The 22,227-nt window shown below is 43.5% G+C and overlaps 1 protein-coding gene and 1 pseudogene across 1 annotated transcript in view; both read right to left on the bottom strand.

Annotated features, from left to right (window-relative positions):
* Positions 1-20,397, bottom strand: part of LOC101149481 (acyl-CoA synthetase medium chain family member 2B) — a 70,450-nt gene extending 50,053 nt beyond the window's left edge. The window contains exon 1 of the mRNA XM_055365393.2: positions 20,174-20,397. Coding sequence (XP_055221368.2) covers positions 20,174-20,386 — 213 coding nt within the window. The 5' untranslated portion in view covers positions 20,387-20,397. The remainder of the gene's footprint in view (positions 1-20,173) is intronic.
* LOC115931100 (acyl-coenzyme A synthetase ACSM5, mitochondrial-like) lies at positions 700-18,510 on the bottom strand (annotated as a pseudogene).
* Positions 20,398-22,227: the final 1,830 nt, after the last annotated feature.

The raw sequence follows: 22,227 nt of genomic DNA on the forward strand, positions 1-22,227 counted from the left end.
AGTTTTCCCTTTATTTTTCAGAGTTGGGATTCTCCAGTATGCAAATATTTTTGCTCTGATTTTTAAAATTAATATAGCTTACGCTTTTCCCAAGACATACTAAACTGCTCTCAAATATTTTAGTGGCTACATCTTATGTTATTGAGTTAATCTACTACAATTTTGTTAATCATTTCCTTGTGGTTTGGATGTTAATTTGTTAATTTTTTTTTTTTTAGTTTTAATGCTGTGTGATCATCTTAGTGCACCACACATTTTCTGCATTTTGATTTTTTTCTTTTGTGGTGACTCCCAAAGGTAGAATTTCTGAGCTAAAGGATATTTTATTTTATGTTCCTGCATACTTTTGCCAAATGGTTGCATACAAAGGATGAAGCCTTTACATTCCCACTGGCAGAGAATGAGTACCCACAGGAGCCCCAAGGCTATGGTAACCTGTCCTATGGAGGGAAATCTGAAAGCTCTTAGTGAGACCAGTGGGCAGATGCTGAGCCTGCCCCCAGACAGAGGGAGAAGTCAAACCACCAAGCATTTGCTAGGCGGCGCAGCATCTACGTGGTCAGGGACAATGATATTCTTTTGCTCTTTCCAGCATTGCCCAGTGATCCTGGGTATGCCATTTGGAAGCTGCACACCTTTGACATCTTTAGGGTCAAAGAGATGATGCTCCCCATGGGGGCTGACCAGTGATCCATTAGTTTCTTGTGGAGTCTTCGGAGGTCTACGGGGCCTTCCTGGGGTTGCACCTCATTTCCCCCACTCCTGACTTCGCAATTTACTCCTTTGGATCTTTCCAGAAACCATCTTTGGCAGTTCTGAAACAAAGGCCACCTAGTGAACAAACACAAAATAAAAAACACTTGGAAATCATCATTTCTCAAAAAGACTTTTGTTTTGAAAGAGACAATACTGTCTGCCTGTCCTTGGAAAGCATCCCTGATTCAGGGTTTCCCCCTAAATGGCCAGAAGCAAAACAGCTGGAGCCTGGAGCACAGGATCATTTTGACAGCATTTGAGCACTACCTCTTGTATCTGATTTGTGGTAGGGATCACGCTGTTCTTAGAGCAGGAACAAAATGTGCTTTGGGGAGAACCCAAGTGAAGAAATACAGAAAAAAGCTGAAGCGGCAGCCAGGGTTACAAGTTTCTCCATATCCCCAGTGCCTGGCACAGGGCCTGGCTCTGAGTGGGAGCCCAGGCAGAGCGTGCCCATCTGATTCCCAGATCACTGTGCCCTGGAAACCCTGACGTTTACCTTCCTGGGGTATTTGTACGGAGCAGTCACCCTTTTCACATGCTCCTGGAGTTCCTGCGTTAGTGCCTCTGGGTCATGAGAGGAGTAGGCTGGAGTAAGGACTATAAATGCCTTTACCACCTGCAGGAAAACAAAATAAACAGAAAAGATCAGGCCTCGTATAACAACTCTTTTCTCCTTAAGTGAGCCTTGAATAAGTGCCTACATTAACCTTCGCACCATGAAAGTTCTACTAGGTTTTTTTGGGCACAGCCAGTGACACAAACAACATCAATTTTTCTTTTGCTGGCCCTTCCAGGTGTGACTATTAGGAGGATTGACCTTTCTGGGATGATTTCAAACTCCTACCTATTTCTCAAATTACTCCCCATACTTGGAATGACACCATTTGAAGCCAACATCGCTTCTCTTAAGAAGCAAATATTTTGGAGAAAAGAGGTTCATAAACTCCTAGGGCCATTTTCTTCCAGATTTTCCTAATGAGAGAGGTAGGTAGGCATGAGTTTGAACAGGTGGGATTGAGGAAAATGCAGTCACTTTCAAGGGGAACTAGGTCTTTGGGGGTCTGCATGGATGAACATTTGCAATCAGCAGACCCTGAACTGCACCACTTCTGTTCCAGACATCCCGAGGGATATTCTGCACCTTGGGTCTCTCTGCCCACAACTTTCCTGCAGGCTGTCTTATGCCAGGCAGGAGGAAGTGTCCCAGACTCAAGCACAAGAAACATAGTTTCTGTTAGGAATGGAAGGTCACTTGGATGCTTATTAATTCCAGCATTCCTATCTATTAACAGTATTCTATTAAAGGGGTAGCTCACTGTCCTTGCATACTTCCCACAGGGAGAAAGGCCGCTATCATTTCGTGTTCAGACAGATATGCTTTTAGAAAGAGCTTCCTCTTACTCTTACTACTGTAACTACTAAACATTTGTTGGACACTTTTTTTTTTTTTTTTTTTTTTGAGACAGTCTCACCCTGTCGCCCAGGCTGGAGCTCAGTGAGATGATCTCAGCTCACTGCAAGCTCTGCCTCCTGGGTTCACGCCATTCTCCTGCCTCAGCCTCCCGAGTAGCGGGGACTATAGGCGCCCACCGCCACGCCCGGCTAATTTTTAGTATTTTTAGTAGAGATGAGGTTTCACCGTGTTAGCCAGGATGGCCTCGATCTCCTGACCTCGTGATCCACCCGCCTCGGCCTCCCAAAGTGCTGGGATTACAGACGTGAGCCACCGTGTCCGGCTCATGTGTTGGGCACTTTCTACACTCCAGACTCAGTTCTAAGCACTATACATGGATTAAGTTTGAGCACACAGCCATTTGTCACAGTCCCAGTTAACTCACGGCATGCAGAACTAGGCATATGTTTGAGGTAGATTTCTTCAGCACATCAATGGGACTCCACACCTCCCTTATTATACATTAATGGCTTTGGATTTTAGAGGGGAATCACTTGGCCAAGAATGGCTGGCTAAAATGCAGATTCTCTGGGCTGCATTCCCAGTCATTATGATTTGGTAAGTCTGACTTTATGTCTACAAATCTATATTTTAAACAAGAATCTCAGATGATACAGTTGCAAGCAGCCCACGAACCAGACTTTGAGAATCTCTCCTGTGGTCCTGGTGCTTCTGAGAATGCAGGCTGATGTTGCACTAACTTTCAAAAGGTAACTGTTGTGCTTTAGGATTATGTTGGATGTAAGCCAGTGAAAAGTACCTAAGTCTGCCTGTTAGCTGATCTTTCCCATAATATGCATTCTTCTGGGACCCACAGAAAGACCTCCTGGCCGGGCACGGTGACTCACACCTGTAATCCCAGCACTTTGGGAGGCCGGGGTGGGTGGATCACCTGAGGTCAGGAGTTTAAGACCTCCAGCCTGGCCAACAAGGCAAAACCCTGTCTCTACTAAAAATACAAAAATTAGCCAGGTGTGGTGACATGTGCCTGTAATCCCAGCTACTGGGGTGGGGCTGAGGCAGGAAGATCACTTGAACCTGGGAGGCAGAGGTTGCAGTGAGCTAAGATCATGCCACTGCATTTCGGCCTGGACAACACGGCAAGACTCCATCTCAAAAAAAAAAAAGATTTCTCCCATGAAAGCCCAGCTTATTAAATTTGGCCCATCTTTCTAGTATATCAAGGTCATTTTGGATACATATTCTATCCCTCTCAGGTTACAGCCATCAGCAACTATTACTGGTGTGCTTGCTATGTCCTCATCTGCAAATAGAAAATGACTTTTTTTTAGATAGGATGGATAACAGAGCCTGCACCTCCCCTAAGATCTCCTGCCCCATAGCCAGCCTCTCTGGGATGTAGTTGTGTCCATTTAAAAGCAAAGTGTTGGTGTTTTCCCATTATGTCCCTTTAGAGAGTAATCGTATCTCTAAAGACATGAAGGCAACGTGTGTCTGATGGTGGCATTTCAACTTTGTGGCACATGGATGGAGGTGAAATACAGGACAATCTAAGCCTTCCTGCTTGTTCTGCTGGGTGCTAATAGGTACAGAAGCAGGAGGCCATGTTCTTGGGTGCACTGGTTACCTCTCCCCTGATGGGTTCTGGGCTGCTGACCACAGCCGACTCCAGGACAGCAGGATGCTCTGCCAGGGCACTTTCTACTTCAACAGGCCCGATCTGGTAGCTGGAAGGGAAAAACAAACTCTTCCAAGTGGGCTTCCCTCAACCCCCATGAAACTGCAAAGGAAGGAGGAAAGTGCAGACAGCTTGACCTTGAAGAATTGATCACATCGTCGTTTCTTCCCATGAACCAAAAGTAGCCATCCTTGTCCATGCGAGCTCGGTCCCCTGTGATGTAAAAGTCCCCTTGTTCTGACGCAGCTGTCTTCTCAGGATTGTCCTGAAAGACAAAGACAACCCGTGAAGGACCCTCTGGGAACAACCGCTAAGGCCAGTTACTGCCCCAGTAGCCCCCTGTAGGAAGCTGGAGACCACTCAACAGAAAGTTCAGCAGTTCCTAAAGTCCCGGCTGCCCAGAGTTCCCCAATGGACAGGGAGTTATGGCCCTGTTTAGTTGTGGGATTTCCCTCTTTTGATTGGAATCAAGCTGCCAGCCAATGGTTAAGGGCAGCCACCCACCACCATCCTTAGAAGGGGGTCTAGAAAGCACAGTTGAAAGCAGGAGGGTGGGCACAGGGCCACTGGCTGTGTTTTTTAGGACAAGAGAACACATGAATACTCTTTGTGCTCAGGAATCACTGAGGGTAGAAAGTGAAGGGCTAGGCCGGGTGTGGTGGCTCATGCCTGTAATCCTAGCACTGTGGGAGACTGAGGTAGGTGGATCACTTGAGGTTTGGAATTTGAGACCAGCTGGCCAACATAGTGAAACCCTGTCTCTATTAAAGATAAAAAAATTAGCTGGGTGTGGTGGTGCATGCCTGTAATCCCAGCTACTTGGGAGGCTGAGGCAAGAGAATTGCTTAAACCTGAGAGAAAGCTGTGAAGAAAAGAAAGCCCGACATAAACACCAGCCAAGATGAATACAAAAGGAAGCAGTTACTGAATTATCCCAGAAACTTGGACTGAAATCCCAGGTTTGTGCCCTGCTAGCAAACCACAAAAAGAATCCTGAAGACAGCTCTGACACAATAGTGCAGTTGGACCTTTATGTATTTATTTATTTTATTATTATTATTATTATTATTATTATTATTATTATTATTTGAGACAGAGTCTCCTTCTCTTGCCCAGGCTGGAGTGCGGTGGCATGATCTTGGCTCACTGCAACCTCCTCCTCCCCGGTTCAAGCGATTCTCCTGCCTCAGCCTCCCAAGTAGCTGGGAATAGAGGCGTGCGCCAAAATGCCTGGCTGATTTTTGTATTTTTGGTAGAAACGGGGTTTCACTATGCTGACCAGGCTGGTGTTGAACTCCTGACCTCAGGTGATCCACCTTCCTCGGCCTCCCAAAGTGCTGGGATTACAGGTGTGAGCCACCGCAATCGGCTGCAGTTTGACCTTCAGAAGCTCCTTTCCTTTACTGCGCCTCGATTTTCTCCTCATTAAAACAACGGTGCTGCCCTCATGTCATATGTTTACGCTTTCAGACACACCCACGTTTAAATCCCATGTCCTGCCTGTACTAGTTGCATGATGCTGGATAAGTCACTTCCCCTTTGTAGTAGCTTCCTTATCAATAATAGTCTTCCTTATCAATAACAGAACTTTATTAATAATAGTAGCAACCTACCTCATGCAGTCATTGTAAGGATTAGACAAATAGATACTTACAAAGTGTGGTGCACAATGCTTAGCACACAGTCACTGTCATGAGAACAGCTGTTCCCCGTCTCTTACCAAATAGCAATTGAAGAAACAGAAGGGCCGGGTGGGTCTGATACGGATGGCAACATTCCCCTCTTCTCCAGGAGGCAGGACGTTGCCCTCATCATCCACAATCTGGTAAGGAGATCATCACAGAGGTGCATACATGAGTGTCTACACCCTGGGCCCCTCCAGCAGCCCAGCAGCCTGTGCCAGCCAGGCCTGTGTGTCTTTCTCCTCTCCACGCCAGGCCTTGCCAGAAGTTGGGGGAGGCTGCTACCTGCACATCGTAGGGTGGGGACGCCTTCCCCATGGATCCAGACTTGATTTTCATGCCTTTTGGATTACAGATGACAACCTGGGGAGAATGCAGTACAGATAAAGAAGAGCCTTTCCACTTAGCTTCTTTCCTGGGCCATGCCTGTCTCTCACCCTGCCTGATAACTCTTTCTCTCATCCTCTTTTTTCTCCTCCCTCACTTTCTTCTTTCTTTCCCTTCTCCTCTCTCCATTTCTCTCCGTTCTTCCTCCCTTCTTTCTTTTCTTTTTTCTTCCTCCCTCACTCCTTCCCTTCCTTCTTTCCTTTCCTCTTTCTTTCCTTTCTTTCCCCTTTCCTGTTTTTTTCCTTCCCTCCTTCACTTTCTTTCCTCCTTCTTTTTTCATTCCTTTCCCCGTTATTTCATTCTCCATTTTCCTCACTCCTCCCTTCTTCTTTGTTCCCTATTTCCTTCCTTCCTTTCATCTTTTTCCTCTTCCTTTCTTCCTTCTTTTCCTTTCTCTTTCCTTTATTTCCTCTTTCCCTTCCTTCTTCATTTTCTTCCCTCTTTCTTGCCTGTCTTTCTTCTTTTCTTTCCATAGTTAGCAAACAACTATGGGGCACTCCAGTGGGCACTCAAACATAAAGAACTTAACCCATCTCTAAGCCAAAAGACTCAGTTGATCCCCAGATCTCTTCCTAGATGACTATAGAGGACGCTGCTTAGAATCTTGGACTCTGAACAGTGGCAGATGTAGACTGTCTTGGTGGAGACAAACAATGCCTACAGCAGTGAGAGCTGGTTTGCTGGTCATGGTATAATTGTAAAAGTACTTTAAATTACCTTTTTTTAATTTATAAGTAGTGTGTGTGTGTGTGTGTGCGTGTGTGTGTGTGTGTGTGTATTTCAATAGCTTTTTGGGTACGAGCGTTTTTTGTAACATGGATGAATTCTATAGTGGTGAATCCTGAGATTTTAGTGCATCTGTCACCTGAGTAGTGTAAATTATACCCAATATGTAGTTTTTTTACCCTCACGCCCCTCCTCCCACCTTCCTCCTTCTGAGTCTCCAAAGTCTTTTATACCACTCTGTATGTCTTTGCATCCTCATAGCTTAGCTCCCACTTATAAGTGAGAACATATGGAAATCAAAAGGGAAGGAAAGCTGATGGAATTTTGTTATCGGCTTCTCCCCTGGGGGAAGGGTGGTCCCTGAGAAGCTTCAGGGAGGTGACAGCTGGAGAGGCAGGAAGCTCTCGAGGGGACCTGGGGGGTGGGGACCTGGGGGGTAGGGACTTGGCCCCTCCAGCACTCACCGTTTCAGACTGGCCATAGCCTTCGTACAGCTCCACACCGATCTGGCGTTTCCACTTCTCCCTCACGTCAGGGTTGAGGGCCTCTCCTCTGGTCAGACAGTGCCTCAGGCTCTGAAACTGGTACCTTCCTCAGGCAGGAAAACAAGGCCACCTATGTCAGGATCTTCATACCACCCCCCCCTCTGGTGCCACTGCCCAGATGCAAACACCACAGGCACTAGAGGGTAGATGTCCCTGCTTTTTAATCTGCTGTAAGTGAGTCCACCCACTGGCTTTGCAACCATGCTCCTCATGGACAGATAATTTTTAAAAGATCCATCCTATCTGAGTTTGAGATAAAATCAGAAGCTCATATAATAGGTTTTGGCATAATATGGTGAGTTCCAGGTAACTTGGCCAAAATAATTTAGTTGGAAAAAAACTGATTGATAATAAATTGGTTAGGACAGTAATCTGATTGTAAAGGATAGATCAATTAGAAATTGAAAAGATAGGCCAGGCACCATGGCTCACCCCTGTAGTCCCAGCACTTTGGGAGGCCTAGGTGGGCAGATTGCATGATCTCAGGAGTTGAAGACCACCCTGGTCAACGTGGTAAAACCCCGTCTCTACCAAAAAATACTAAAACTTAGCCAGGTATGGTGGCACATGCCTGTAGTCCCAGCTACTTGGAAGGTTGAGGTGGGAGGAAAGCTGGAACCTGGGAGGCGGATGTTGCAGTAAGCCGAGATCATGCCACTGCACTCCAGCCTGGGCAACAGAGCAAGACTCTGTCTCTAAAATAAATAAATAAATAAAAATAAAAGAAAAAGGAGAAGAAAGGAAAGAAAAGAAAATTGAAAAGATAAAAATTAGACCCCTAAGAATCCCAAAAATTCCTACAGATATTAATTATGTTGCAAAATGCCCTCTCTGTTCAACAAATCATCCAAACTATAAAAAAAAATCAGTGATTGCAAGTACATTTTTAATCTTGGAGGAGAGGGGAGATCAAATTGGCTTGATTAAGTTACTTATTATTGCCAAAGAGCATTCAACGACATTGTTCTTAACGAGGTACTTGGAGCTTGCTTTCAGCCAAAATCATCATGTGGAGATGCACACATCAGATCAATGAATGGGATGATTTTCTTACATTGGAGAAGAATTCACTTTTAGAAGCATGTAAGAACTCCCTCTTTTGGACACTTGGTGGGTAGATTCATGTGATTAGGATAGATGAGAGGACGACTCCTCATGACTTGGGGGAGGACAAAAGAGGGAGAACAGATCAGGGTTGGTGGATACTGAAGGATGGTGGGCCTCTCTCCATATACCCCAGCAACCAGCCCTGTTCTGCTAGAAGATGTTGCTTTGGCTTCACCCAGGATGGAGCCATCATCAGTGCCTTGTCCCTTTCTCTTGGGTGCCCAATGGCATGTGCTCAGAGAACAGTTGGCTGGGGTTAGTCTGAGGCTGAGAGTTGGGGCATCTACTGTGGTGCGGGCTTGTTAGTTTCACCACACCTGAGGGCCCTGGCCACAAACCCCACTCCATAGATGGCTAACAATTGTCCAATCATTTCTCTTCCCTCACAGAAGTGGCAGACACACGGCTGACAGAATAGCCCATGGGTGTATGGTGTGAGGAGAAGCCTATCTCAGATGCTAAAATTTCAGTCTGCCTTAAATCTATTTAGTTCCATCTGGATGCAAATTTTGGGGGGCCAGAAGCTTGTTCTTGAGGGGCATCTGTGAGATTTACAGGTATGTTGACTTGTCAATGTGTATGTGTGTAAATGTGTGTGGGAGAGAGAGACAAAGAGAGAGGCAGAAAAATATATAGAGGGAGAGACAGAGAAAGAAAGAGAGTTGGAATGAGAGGGTAGTTGTGTGTGTGGATACCCATGCTATATATTCACATACTTAGGCCCTCAAAGCACGAAATAGATGGGCTGTACCTGGTCAGATCCTCCTGCACAAGCAGCCGAAAGATGGTTGGAACACAGCAGAAGGTGGTTATCGGGAATGTGGAGAGAGTCTAAACAAAAACAAAGGGTGAAAGATGTCCTTAGAATCACTGGGGTGGGACCATGAAGATGGAGCCAAATGCATCTTTATAGTCTCAGTACCAAAGCAGAGAAGCTGAAAACTATGTGTGGAATCCAGCAGCCAACATGGTGTCCAGTGACCCCTACTTCCTGGCATGTGCAACTTTGGAGGCTCCCCTCTCACCTCATAGCAAAGTGGGTCTGTGACAGCAGCAGCATACGGCCAAGGTGATGAATACCACTTTCAAGATTCGGTTATACAAAGACTATGGCTTCTGTTTTGGATATTCTTTCTCTCTCCCTTTCTTGGATCCCCTGTTCTGGCGGAAGCAAGCCACCATGTTTTGAGTATGCTCAAGCCATCCTATGGACAGGTGCACACAGTGAGAAACTGGAGACTAGCAAACACCCAGTGAGAAATTGAAGTCTACTAAAAACCACCAGTGAGGTTTTTGTTTTGTTTTTTGTTTGTTTTTTTGAGATGGAGTCTCACTCTGTCACCCAGGCTGGAGTGCAGTGGCAAGATCTCAGCTCACTGCAAACTCTGCCTCCCGGGTTCAAGCAATTCTCTGCCTCAGACCCCTGAGTAGCTGGGATTACAGGTGCCCACCACCAGGCCCAGCTAATTTTTGTATTTTTAGTAGAAACGGGGTTTCACCATCTTGGCCAGGCTGGTCTTTAACTCCTGACCTCATGATTCACCCGCCTTGGCCTCCCAAAGTGCTGGGATTACAGGTATGAACCACTGTGCCCGGCCACCAGTGAACTTTTAAGCAATTTTCCAGCTTCAGTCAATCCTTAAGACGATTGCAGTCCTAGCAAATATCTTCTTTAAAATTATTGTGGCAAAATACACACAACATAGGATTTGCCCATTGGAATGGTTTTTAAGTGTATAGTCCAGTGGGATTAAACATTTCCAGAGTGTTGTGCAACCATTGCTACCATCCACCTCCAGAACTATTTTTATCTTCTCAAACTTAAACTCTGTACCCATTACACAATAACTTCCCATTACTCTCTCCCCTAACTCCTGGTAAACACCATTGTACTTTCTGTCTCTATAAATTTGACTACTCTTGGTATCTCATGTAAGCGGAATCATACAGTATTTGTCCTTGTATGACTGGCATGTTTCACTTAGCATAATGTCCTCAAGGGTTATCCACGTTATATCATAAAACAAGATGTCCTTCCTTTTTAAGGCTGGGTAATATTCCATTGTACATATACACCACATTTTGTTTATTCATTCATCTGTGGATGGACACTTGTGTTGCTTTCACCTTTTAGTTATTGTTAATGCTGCTATGAACATGAGCATACCTTGCTGACCTCTTGATTGCAACCTCATGAGAGACCTTGCTCCCAAACCCCCTCATTAAGCTACCTCCAGCTTCCTGACCATCAGAAACTGTGAGATAAATGCTTGTGTTTTATAGTGCTAAGTTTCAGTATAATTTATTACATAGCAATAGATAATGAAAACACTATATCAGAGCTGGGGACAGTGCAAGGAGAAGGTCCATACATTGGCTGATCAAGCACTACATGGATAATGATGGTGATGAGTTTGATCATGATGATAATAATCAATATGGGTTAAGAATCTACTATATTTGGTCCACCATGTGATGCCAGCTTACTCCTGCAAGAATGGCCATAATCAAAATATCAAAAAATAATAGATGTTGGCATGGATGCAGTGAACAAGCAACACTTCTACATTGCTGGTAGGAATGTAAACTAGTACAACCACTGTGGAAAACAGTGTGGAGATTCCTTAAAGAACTAAAAGTAGAACTACCATTTGATCCAGCAATCCCACTACTGAGTATCTACCCAGAAGAAAAGAAGTCATATGAAAAAGATACTTGCACATACATGTTTATAGCAGCACAGTTTGCAATTGCAAAAATGTGAAACCAACCCAAATGCCCATAAATCAACAAGTGGACAAAGAAAGTGTGGTATATAAATATATATAACGCAATGCAACTCGGCCACAAAAAGGAATGAATTAGTGGCATTCGCAGGGACCTGGATGAGATTGTAGACTATTATTCTAAGTAAAGCAACTCAGAAATGGAAAACCAAACATTTTATGTTCTCCCTCATAAGTGGGAGCTAAGCTATGAGGATGCAAAGGTGTAAGAACGGCACAATGGGCTTTGGGGACTTGGGGGAAAGGGTGGGAAGGGGGTGAGGGATAAAAGACTACAAATTGGGTGCAGTGTATACTGCTCAGGTGATGGGTGCCCCAAAATCTTACAATCACCACTAAAGAACTTACTCATGTAACCAAACACCACCTGTTCCCCAATAACCTATGAAAATAATTTTTTTAAAAAAAGAATCTACTATGTTTTGAAGCAACCTAAGTGTCCATCAACAGACGAATGGATAAAGAAAATGTACATATACACAATGGATCCATAAAAAAGAATGAGGTCCTGTCATTTGCTGCAACATGGGTGGAATTGGATATCATCATGTTAAGTGAAATAAGCCAGGCACAGAAAGACTAACTTCACATATTCTCACTTATTTGTGAGATTTAAAAGTCAAAACAATTGAACTCATGGAAATAGAGATTAGAAGGATGATTACCAGAGGCTGGGAAGGGTAGTCGGGGGCTGGGAGAAAGGTGGGGATGGTTTGTTGGTACCAAAATAATAGAATTAATGAATAAGACCTGTTATTTTAAAGCACATCAGGGTGACTATAGTCAATAAAAACTTAATTGTACATTTTAAAATAACTGAAAGAGTATAATTAGATTGTAACACAAAAGATAAATGCTTTGAGGGGATGGATACCCTATTCTCTATGATGTGATTTTCACGCATTGCATGCCTACATCAAAACACCACATGTACCCCATAAATATATACACCTACTATGTATCCACAAAAGTTAAAAATTATTTCAAAAAGGAACCTATGATGTGCTGGCCCCTTTGCCTTGTATCATTTCATTCACTCAGCAACTCTATAGAGATATGTTATCCCTTTCTTACAGATGAGGCTGAAACTGCAGCTCAGGAGATTAGGCAACTTCCCCAAGGCCACACAGCTAGCGAATCAAAGGTGTAGGTTCAGAGTCCAGGTCTGACTCTTTGACTGATGGCACAGCCTGTGCAGCTAGCTACCATGTGATACAGCTTATCTCAGTACAAATAATAAGAGCAGAAGGAACTTCTGACGTTTTAAGGAATGACAGTTAGGATGTGGGGGGCAGAAGAAAGGTGACCTGTGTCTTGACTGGGGGCACCAATCTCCTCCCTCCCCATGAGAAGACCCTGGGAGGCTGAGCAGGAGTCACCAGGACTCTCTAGTTGGGCCAGCTACTCAGGTTAAGCACCATGGACAGTAGCACTTGGAGTTGAGGCATAGACTGATTTTGCCTAAGGGTCTGACAAATACCTAGGGTTTTAGCAGGAGCATTGGGAAGAAAGTGGTGGAGACAAGGGCACCCCATGCAGGAGAAATAGCAACGAAATAGTCTTACATCTAAGAATCTAGCTAGAGCATAGGCAATGATTGAAGGGAACCAAGTGGTCAGGAACCAGATTATGGAAGGCCAGGGAGCCACACCAAAGAAGCCTTAAATTCACTGATTTATATGTTTTCTCCTGCAGCCTGAAATTCTATATCCCACTCATCTCATTTGTACCCAACACATATGGGGTATTATTGGTTTTTCCTCTTACATTCAGGATAACTTTGGCATCAACTCGGGACAGCTCATGCACAAAAATGCAAGATCCATTAGGCCAGGCAGAGAAGAGAGTCCAGGCTGCCTTCACCCAGCCAGTGTCTGTCGTGTTCCAGAAGATGTCCGATTTGGTCAAGGCCAACCACCATCTGCCAAAAATTAGAGAATGTCAGTACCCTTGGCAATGACTCTACCTTTAAAAAGGATTGTATTATCTATATCACCACATTTGGAGCCCTGCTCAGTGGGTACCCACTTATACTGTGAAACCTGAACAAGAACCTTCAAGTCAACTATGGTTTCAACCAGCATTTATTGAGCATCTTCCATGTACCTATGCCCTAGACTAAGAATACAGAAGCAAAAAGAGTTTCCAGAAAGTTCACAGTCCAGTGGATGTGATATATAAGGGAAAAAAATTAACCTCAATACTCTGTGCTAAGGTCACTTTATTTAGCCAACATTTATTTAGCATTTAGTCTGGACTTAGCACTAGGGATCTAGAAATGAACGATTAGTCTTACTTTGAGGGCCTTATAGTTTAGGAAGTATAAATATCTAGGAAGCCCCTGGAGAGCATGTTTTAATAGAGCTAAACACAAAGCCTTGTGCAATTATAGAGAATAGGCACCTAACCCAGAGCAATGATGGACATGGGTTTCTGAGAAATGCTGTGGTGGAGGAGGTGACACTTGAGTTAGACATAAACAATATATAGGGATTATATAGGTGAGGCAGAGAAGCAGGAGCATCCCAGGAATGGGAAACAGTGTCTGCAAACATGGAAGACAGAAAAGCAGTCATGCACTTGAATCCTGGGACACACGCACTACTCATTCTCCCCCTTTCATTGGCTGTTCCCTTCTCAGTCTCCTCTGCTGAGTCCTCCTGGTCTTCCCCTTCAGTGCAGAAATGCCTCAGGCACTTGGTCCTGAGACCCGTTGTCTTTTCAGTTTATATTGCACTTTGCCGATCTCATCCCATCTCATGGTATTAAATACCATCTTTACACTGATAAGTTCAGCATGAATCTTTCTCATTAACTTCAGACATGTGTATCCAAATGCCCACTCAACATCTCCACTTTTAACAAGGGGATGGAGATGTCTAAGAAGACTCTCGAATTAACAACACCATAAACAAACTCTGTTTTCTTGCCACCAGACATCTCATCCCACAGTTCTTCCCCAATCATTTAGCGCTTCCAGTTGTTCAGGCCATTCCTCTTAGAGCTCTCCTTGACTCCTCCTTCTCATTCCACACTGATTCTGTCAGCAAGTCTTATTGGGTCTAGGTTGAAAATACATTCAGAATCTCATGTTTTCCCTCACTACAGCTCCCGGGGCAAGCTACCATGCTTGCCTCTTAATGCACTGGTCATCTTTTTTACCTGTTTCCCCTACAGTTTCATTGTCAACCCAACATCCTGAGTGAGCCTTTAAAAAACATATTAGATTATGTCACTCCTCTGCTCAAAATATCCAACACTTCTCAAAAATAATTAAACATAGAATTACCATATGATCCAGCAATTTCATTTCTGCGTGTATACCCAAAAGAAGTGAAAGCAGAGACTCTAACAGATACTCACATGCCATTGTTTATAGCAACGTTATTGACAATAGCCAAAATGTGGAAGCTACCCAAGTGTCTATCAACAGGTGAATGGATTATTTAAAATGTGGTCACGGCCAGGTGCAGTGGCTCATGCCTGTAATTCCAGCACTTTGAGAGGCTGAGGCAGGAGGATCACGAGGTCAGGAGTTCAAGACCAGCCTGGCCAACATGGTGAAACCCCATCTCTACTAAAAATACAAAAATTAGCTGGGTGTGGTGGCGGGCACCTGTAATCTCAGCTATCTGGGAGGCTGAGGCAGGAGAATCGCTTGAAACCGGAAGGCAGAGGTTGCAGTGAGCGGAGATCGCACCGCTGCACACCAGCCTGGGTAAAAGAGCAAAACTCTGTCTCAAAAAAATAAAAATAAAATTAAAATTAAAATAAATAAAATGTGGTCTATCCATACAATGGAATATTTTTCAGTCTTAAAAGGGAAGGAAATTTTGACACATGCTATGACACGGATGAAACTTGAGGACATTATGCTAAGTGAAAGAAGCCAAATTGAAAAACAGAAGGACAGACTGCATGATGCCAATCACACGAAATACCTACAGTATCAAATTCACAGTGATCGAAAGTAAAATAGAGGTTACCAGGGGTGAGGGGAGAGGGTAATGGGGTGTTATTGGGTAATGGGGACATAGTTCTCATTTGGAAAGATAAAGTAAATTGTGGAAATGGATGGTGATTGTGGTTGCACAACAATGTGAATGTATTTAATGACATTAAACTGTACACTTAAAATGGTTAAAAGGGTACATTTATATGTATATATATGTTTATGTGTATGTATATATATGTATACATACACATATGTTTATATGTGTATGTGTATATGTGTGTGTGTGTGTGTGTGTGTGTATATATATATATATATATATATATATGGCACGATTTAAAAAGAAACCTCCCGTGGCTTTTCACCTCATTCAGAGTAAAATCCAGAACCATCAAGATCCTTCCTAAGCTGCTCTTATTGGCTTCTCAGTAATTCTGCTGGCTCTCTGACCTCAGCTCCTGACACCTTTCCCCTCACACCACCCCCTCCAGACCACTCCCCACTTTCTGTTCTTGGATCCTCTAGACAAGCTGCTCTGGTACCTTCCGCTGGCCACAAAACCCAGTCCGTAGCTGCTCTGGGAGTGCTCGACCATCTCGGGGGCCCCGGTGGTTCCGCTGGTGAAGTAGATGGCCAGCGGGTCTTGACTCTGTCCTCACGCAGTTGTGCTCTGTAGATGCCTCCCTGTAAAACGTAAAAACACTAGGTGGCACTACCATAGTAAAAACAGTTAGTAGCACCAATAATATGTATAACAACAATATGACTACCGTTTCATAAATACCGCGTGTGAAGTGCTGTGCTGAAAGCTCTGGCTTGGGTAATCTGCAACCACCTCAAGGGGCAGGTACTATCATTATAACCCTTTTGCAGACCAGGAAACTGAGGCTCAAAATGGTTACATAACTCACTCAAAAGAGCCCATGCTTTCTTACCAAGGTATGAGGACTTTCTGGTAGAACACACACATGTCCATGTCTATAATTCTGCACATTTAGGCACAGCTTCCACCCCCATCCCAATTTCTAATAATTTAGAACTCTTTTCTAAAGGTTTCCCCCAATATGGGGTTTTGAGATCTAGGTAATTCCCAAAGTTCTGTGATCTGGATGATCAGCTAATCCACGGGCTCTCATCCCTGGCTGCACTGTGAAGTCCCCTGGTAAATTTTTGGAAGAAACTTGTCTGTATCCACCCTGAACAAAATAAAATCAGAATCTTTGATGTTTTCTTAAATGCTTCTCAGTAATTCTAGTAACAGCCAAAATTGAGAACCACTGATCTAGGCCCACCTGACAGCTCTCAAAATCATATGAGCTGATTTTTTTTTTTTCTTTTGAGATGGCGTTTCGCTCTTGTTGCCCAGGCTGGAGTGCAATGGCGTGATCTTGGCTCACTGCAACCTCTGCCTCCCGGGTTCAAGTGATTCTCCTGCCTCGGCCTCCCAAATAGCTGGGATTATAGGCATGCGCCACCACGTCCAGCTAATTTTGTATTTTTAGTAGAGACGGGGTTTCTCCATGTTGGTCAGGCTGGTCTCAAACTCCCGACCTCGGGTGATCTGCCTGGCTCAGCCTCCAAAAGTGCTGGGATTACAGGCGTGAGCCATTGCGCCTGGCCCTATGGGCTGATTTTTTAAAAAAGATCCCCAGGGCTCTTGCTCAGCTATGTCTGGTTAAGTAGGTCAGATGTGAGGCCTTGTCATCTGTATTCAAAACAGCACCCAGGTGAATCTGATGCAGCTGGTCTGTGGGGTGAGCATGCATGACTCAATGGTTCAGGCCCCTGAGAGGGTCCTTTTGGGTTCTGGCTTCCAATCAGGACAAAGTCTCAAATTCTGAGATGGGTTTCCACCAGGCCCTTGCTCCAAGGCAAATATGGTCTCGGCTCTGCCCACTCCTGACTTGACTACTTTTTAGCACCTTGGGCAAGTCACTTTAGTTTTCCAAGTCTCAGTTTCCTCATCTGTAAAACTGAGTTAAAGGGCCCATCACAATGTCCTTTTCAGGGATTAAATAAGATGATGTTTGATCCATTATGGTGTTCTGAACACCAAACACAATGCTTGTCGTGAAATAGATGTTCATTAAATCTTTGCTGCGTCAATGAATGAAGGTGAAGGCTTACATAGCACAGTATCTAGCAATACACTAAGTACCCAATACATGGGCACTAGTTTATTATTAACTGACCACCTGCTATGTGCTAAATGCACCATATAGGTTATTTCATGTACTCTGAATGGTAGCTCTAATAACTACCACCACATTATAGAAGCAAATGAAGCACAGAAAAGCTGCTGACAAATCCAGCACTGACTGAATGAGGGACCTTGAACATTAAAGTAGGGACCAGGATTATGCTCAAGTCAGCCTGGCTGCCAATGGGAGTGTTCCTCTCTGATTTGCTCTCTATGTGTGGAATCAGCAATGCATTTCATCTCTTGTTGCTTAAAGGGGAAATGACTTCATTTTTCTGCTGTTCTCCTGGAGAGCCCCAATTCACCGGAGGAGTTCCCTGAAGTTCAACCAGCCTGGCCGACTGCTGTCTGACACCAGCAGCTTGGTATGGAGGGAGGGGCATTCGGCGCTGATGGTGTCCACCCTTGGAGCTAGGGAGTCACTGGCGATAATGGACTTGGCCCTGGACGCCTGCAGCCGGTACTTGAGGTCCTTCTCCATCAGCTGAGTGACACCTGGAATCATCACAGTCCCTGGCATAAAACAGAAGGGGATGTTGAGTGGATAGCGGGGAAGGCTTTGGGTATAGAGGTAAGAGATGAAGGCAGGAAGGGGCTGGGGAGGGTTGGAATGCATGAGCTGGAAGAGGTAACAATAATAATAATAACAGCCTAAAAACCCTAGCCTTCTGAATAAGTGCGTGATCACTTACTCACTCAGCATCACTTAGTAGTCATCTTATGATTAGACAGAAATTTCTTTAAATTCCTGAAACCAACAAATCTCCCAGTCTTTGGGTGGGTGTTGGGGCACACCTTTAGCACTCAGCCAGGCAATTAACAATCCTGCCTTAGTCTTAATTTCCTGCATGCTCCAACTCTCAGTCTGCCAGAAGTGGGAGCCTAGAGTTTCCTCAGATCTTTCCTAAGCATGTGCAAAGCCCTGGGAAAGCACACAGCCTTACTTAGGTGTGTTGATTTCTAGATTTCCAGGAATACAATAGAATTTTTTAAAGCTCCCATAGACATTGGATTCTCCAGCTTTTCTTTTTTCACTCTTTGGTGAATCTATTGTTTGTCCTACTGTTATTCATCACCTTAGGCAACAATGAAGCTAAAACATTTGTCTGTAATTGTTTTGGACAAAAACCCCCAGGGAAAAGGCTTTTCTCATTGGTTGAGCTTCAAGTTGATTCAAATACAGTTTTACAAGTAGGGTCTTCCAAAGGACCAATGGGCAGCTCAAATAATAACAGTTCTTCATAAGTGAAGCTTTGAAAAAACTCCAACTCCATTCTGGCCCATCTAATGGCTGCCGTGATGCACCAGAAATGGGGGCTGTTGTTTTTCAAGGCTACCACATAGCTGGAAAGTCCTTATTCTACCATTTTTTTTCCTGACCTAATCCTGCTTGCTTGTTTTTATCATTAGGAGAAGTCTTCTAAGGATGCCCCTAGTATTGCAAAAAGAACTTCGATTTTTGTAGGCCATCAGTAATGGAGCATCCTGGCTTCATCTCTTACATGCAATTCTCATTTAATTCTCACTATTACTCTAAGTAGCATATGGTCTGACTACCATTTTACAGATGAGAAAGTTGAGATCTAAAGAACTTAGGGCACTTGTCCAAGGTCACACTTCATGTACATGGATGAACAATGTCTATCTGACTGCAAATCCTGCTTTTAAGTCTCAGTCATCCTCATACCACCTTCATAAGTTTCACCACATCTGCTGACAGTTAATTTTATTGTATCTACTAACAACGCCATTTACTTCATATTTTTTCTTTAAACAGTCTCTTCTTATAATTAACATGAATACAATTCTTTGAATGAACTTTTATGTTTCCAGTTTTGTATTCTCCAGCTTTTCTTTTTTCACTTGTTGGTGAGTCTATTGTTTGTCCCTACTGTTATCCATCACCTTAGGCAACAATGAAGTTAAACATTTGTCTGTAATTGTTTTGGACAAAAAGCCCCTAGGGAAAAGGCTTTTCTCATTGGTTAAGCTTCACACTGGTTGAAATACAGTTTTACAAGTATGTCTTCCTCTTATAAATGAAAAGTTAGTATCATGTAACACAAATAAAAGGTAACCATGAAATAGAGAGACCCAACAGACACAGATATAAGGGAAAATAAAGAAGAAAGCAGATGCACAGAGACACACAAAGAAATCAGGGTTATCTTATTCAATTCTATGTATCTGTTATGATCTGCAAAAAGCTTTGAGCCTGAGCCCTATTCTTTCCTTATTTTATATCGTTTTGTTGTATTTTATTTTTTGAGGTGGAGTCTCGCTCTGTTGTCTAGGCTGGAGTGCAGTGGCATGATCTTGGCTCACTGCAACCTCTGCCTCCTGAGTTCAAGCAATTCTCATGCTTCAGCCTCCAAAGTAGCTGGGACTACAGGTGTTTACCACCATGCCTGGGTAATTTTTTTTTTTTTTTTTTTTTTTTTGTATTTTTAGTAGAGACGGAGTTTCACCATGTTGGCGAGGCTGGTCTCAAACTCCTGACCTCAGGTGATCTGCCCTTCTCGGTGTCCCAAAGTGCTGGGATTATGGGCATGAGCCACCGCGCCCGGCCTTCTTTCCTTATATAGAAGAGAAGGGCATGACAGTGAGAGAGAGACATCAAAGACAGAGTAGCAGCAAAACAAAACTTCCTCCTTCAGTTGATGAACAACTGGAAGGGAATCGGAAGGGACATAACTGTCTCACTGTGTGATTTGGGCTCAAGAATGCAGGACACTTCAGAGAAGGAACAAGCATGTCTAAGGCTCACAACACTGACTCAGAATTTTTTTCCTAAGTCTCAAATGCCAACAGTTTACATTTTAGAACTAGCAAAATTCCCAGGTCCAAATTTCCTCATCAATATGTCTTGGAGCCTTGAGTCTCATTGTGGTACATGAGGGCAGCCTCAGATGCCCCAGATGGACTCTTGGACAGAACAGGCTTCATCTCTTCCAGCCGACTCCACACATCCAGCACATCATGGGCGAAGTTGAAGTACTCAGGCACCAGCTGCCTTCCCAGGCTGATGGCTTCCCAGGTGGCCACGATCTTCTGAGGAACAGGTAGAGGTGCTGGCTGCCCACGAGACCCACAGAATGCCCTGGAGTTCCTCAGTGCCTGGAGGACTAGGTGTCTCAGCCATGGTCTCATGCGGTCGCCTCCTGTCTGTCACCAAAGAGAGGAAAGAGGGCATTGTCATAAATTCTGGGCTTTGGGGACAACACAGAGGTTAGGAGAAACCTGTGGTCAGTGCTGATGGTGACTGTGGTCCCTACTGACTTGTAGAACAAACTCTCCACATTTCTGAGCAGAAAGTCTCAGTTCTGCTGTGTGATGGTCATTTCTCTCCTCTGACCCCGAGGTCCATCCTTTTGACCTCTCACTGACTTGTGGGTATCTGAGTCTGAGGTCAGAACTCAGAGCCCACTTCTCAAGGCTCAATACTTCAAAGGCAATCCCTCAAAAAGCCTTTGGCCAATCCTGAACTGACCTTGCAAAGCTGAAGACAGCTCTGGGGCAGCACCGTCCAAAAGAAATAGAATGTGAGCCACCTGTGCAATTTACAATGTTCTAGTACCATTGCCAATAGTTTGCCAATCCTCTCCCTTGGAAAGAGATATGAGACTTGTTCTTCCCATTTGGTCTTTGTCCTGAAAACAACAAAACCCAGAAAGCAGCACCTCTGCAAGATTTCCCTGTGTATCCTTGCATTTTTGCAACTACATGGCCAATTGACAGGGAAAAGATCCAATTGATAGAGTGTCTCAAATTGTTCCAACATATAGAACATGAATAATAATTATTTTCGAACTCTTGTTCGAAAGAAAACTCACTGACATGAGACAAGTGACTTTTGGCAATTACCATCAACATTTTATTATAAAAATGCTCATACATACAACATTGATTTGTTAACATTTTAATGAACATGACAACACATATCTACCCATCTTTCCATTCCTCTACCCATCCCTCAGCCCATCTTATTTTACATGTATTTCCAACTGAATTGGAGGCATCAACATACCTCCTGCTGAATAGTTTGGCAAGACTAACATTAACTAGAATTCAATATTTCTTTATAAAATTTTCTTCTAAAGAAGAGTGACATAGAAGAAAATATGCAAATCTTAAGTGTGAGTTTACTAACTTTGAAAAGTACATACACCAGCATAACCCACCTCCTTTTCAAGATCTACACTATTATGTCACCACAGAAAGTGAACTCTCCCTCTTCCTAGCCAATCCCTTTCTCATAGTAGGTTAATTTTGCTTATTCTGGAATTTCGCGTATATAGATGCATGCCATGCCATAGGTACTCTTTTGTGTCTGCCTTATTCTGCTCAACACAATGTTTCTGAAATCATTCCCATTGTAGCACAGATCTCTAATTCAATCCTTTCCATTTTGGACTCAGCATATTCTGAGTTTAACCTGTTGAATGGCTATCTCTGTTTAATTCGCCATCTTGAAATATTTAAAATTAAGATGTTTTCAAGAATATACAGTTAAATCCAAGGAATCAATGTAGGAATGTTATCAGAAGGTGTTGGAAGTTACTCAGGTGAAATCTTTGTCTTAATTCACATAAGAGTCTAATGGAATTAATATCAAGAATCTTAGAGAAACCCCATACTATTCATGCCATTTTTATGACCTCTACATTGGTTATGTTTAAGCACTAAAATTTGATACTTATTTCTGAATGAAATCATCTCTTTATTGTATTTTTTTTACTTATGCTGATCTTTAAATAGCAAAAATTCATGTACTCTAAGAAAGAAGTATGATTCAGAGGGATTCTTTCATCATATGGTACATGACAAATAGATACAATGTCATATTCAATTTAAAACATAAGTAAATATAAGTAAATAAGTAAATAAAAGTAAATAACTTTAAAGAAAAGGTAATTACCTTATACCTAGCTTGTCTAACCCACAGCTGACAGGCCACATGCAGCCCAGGACAGCTTTGAATGCAACGCAAA

This window comes from Gorilla gorilla, chromosome 18 (genome assembly GCF_029281585.2).
Source record: "Gorilla gorilla gorilla isolate KB3781 chromosome 18, NHGRI_mGorGor1-v2.1_pri, whole genome shotgun sequence".
NCBI lineage: Eukaryota > Metazoa > Chordata > Mammalia > Primates > Hominidae > Gorilla > Gorilla gorilla.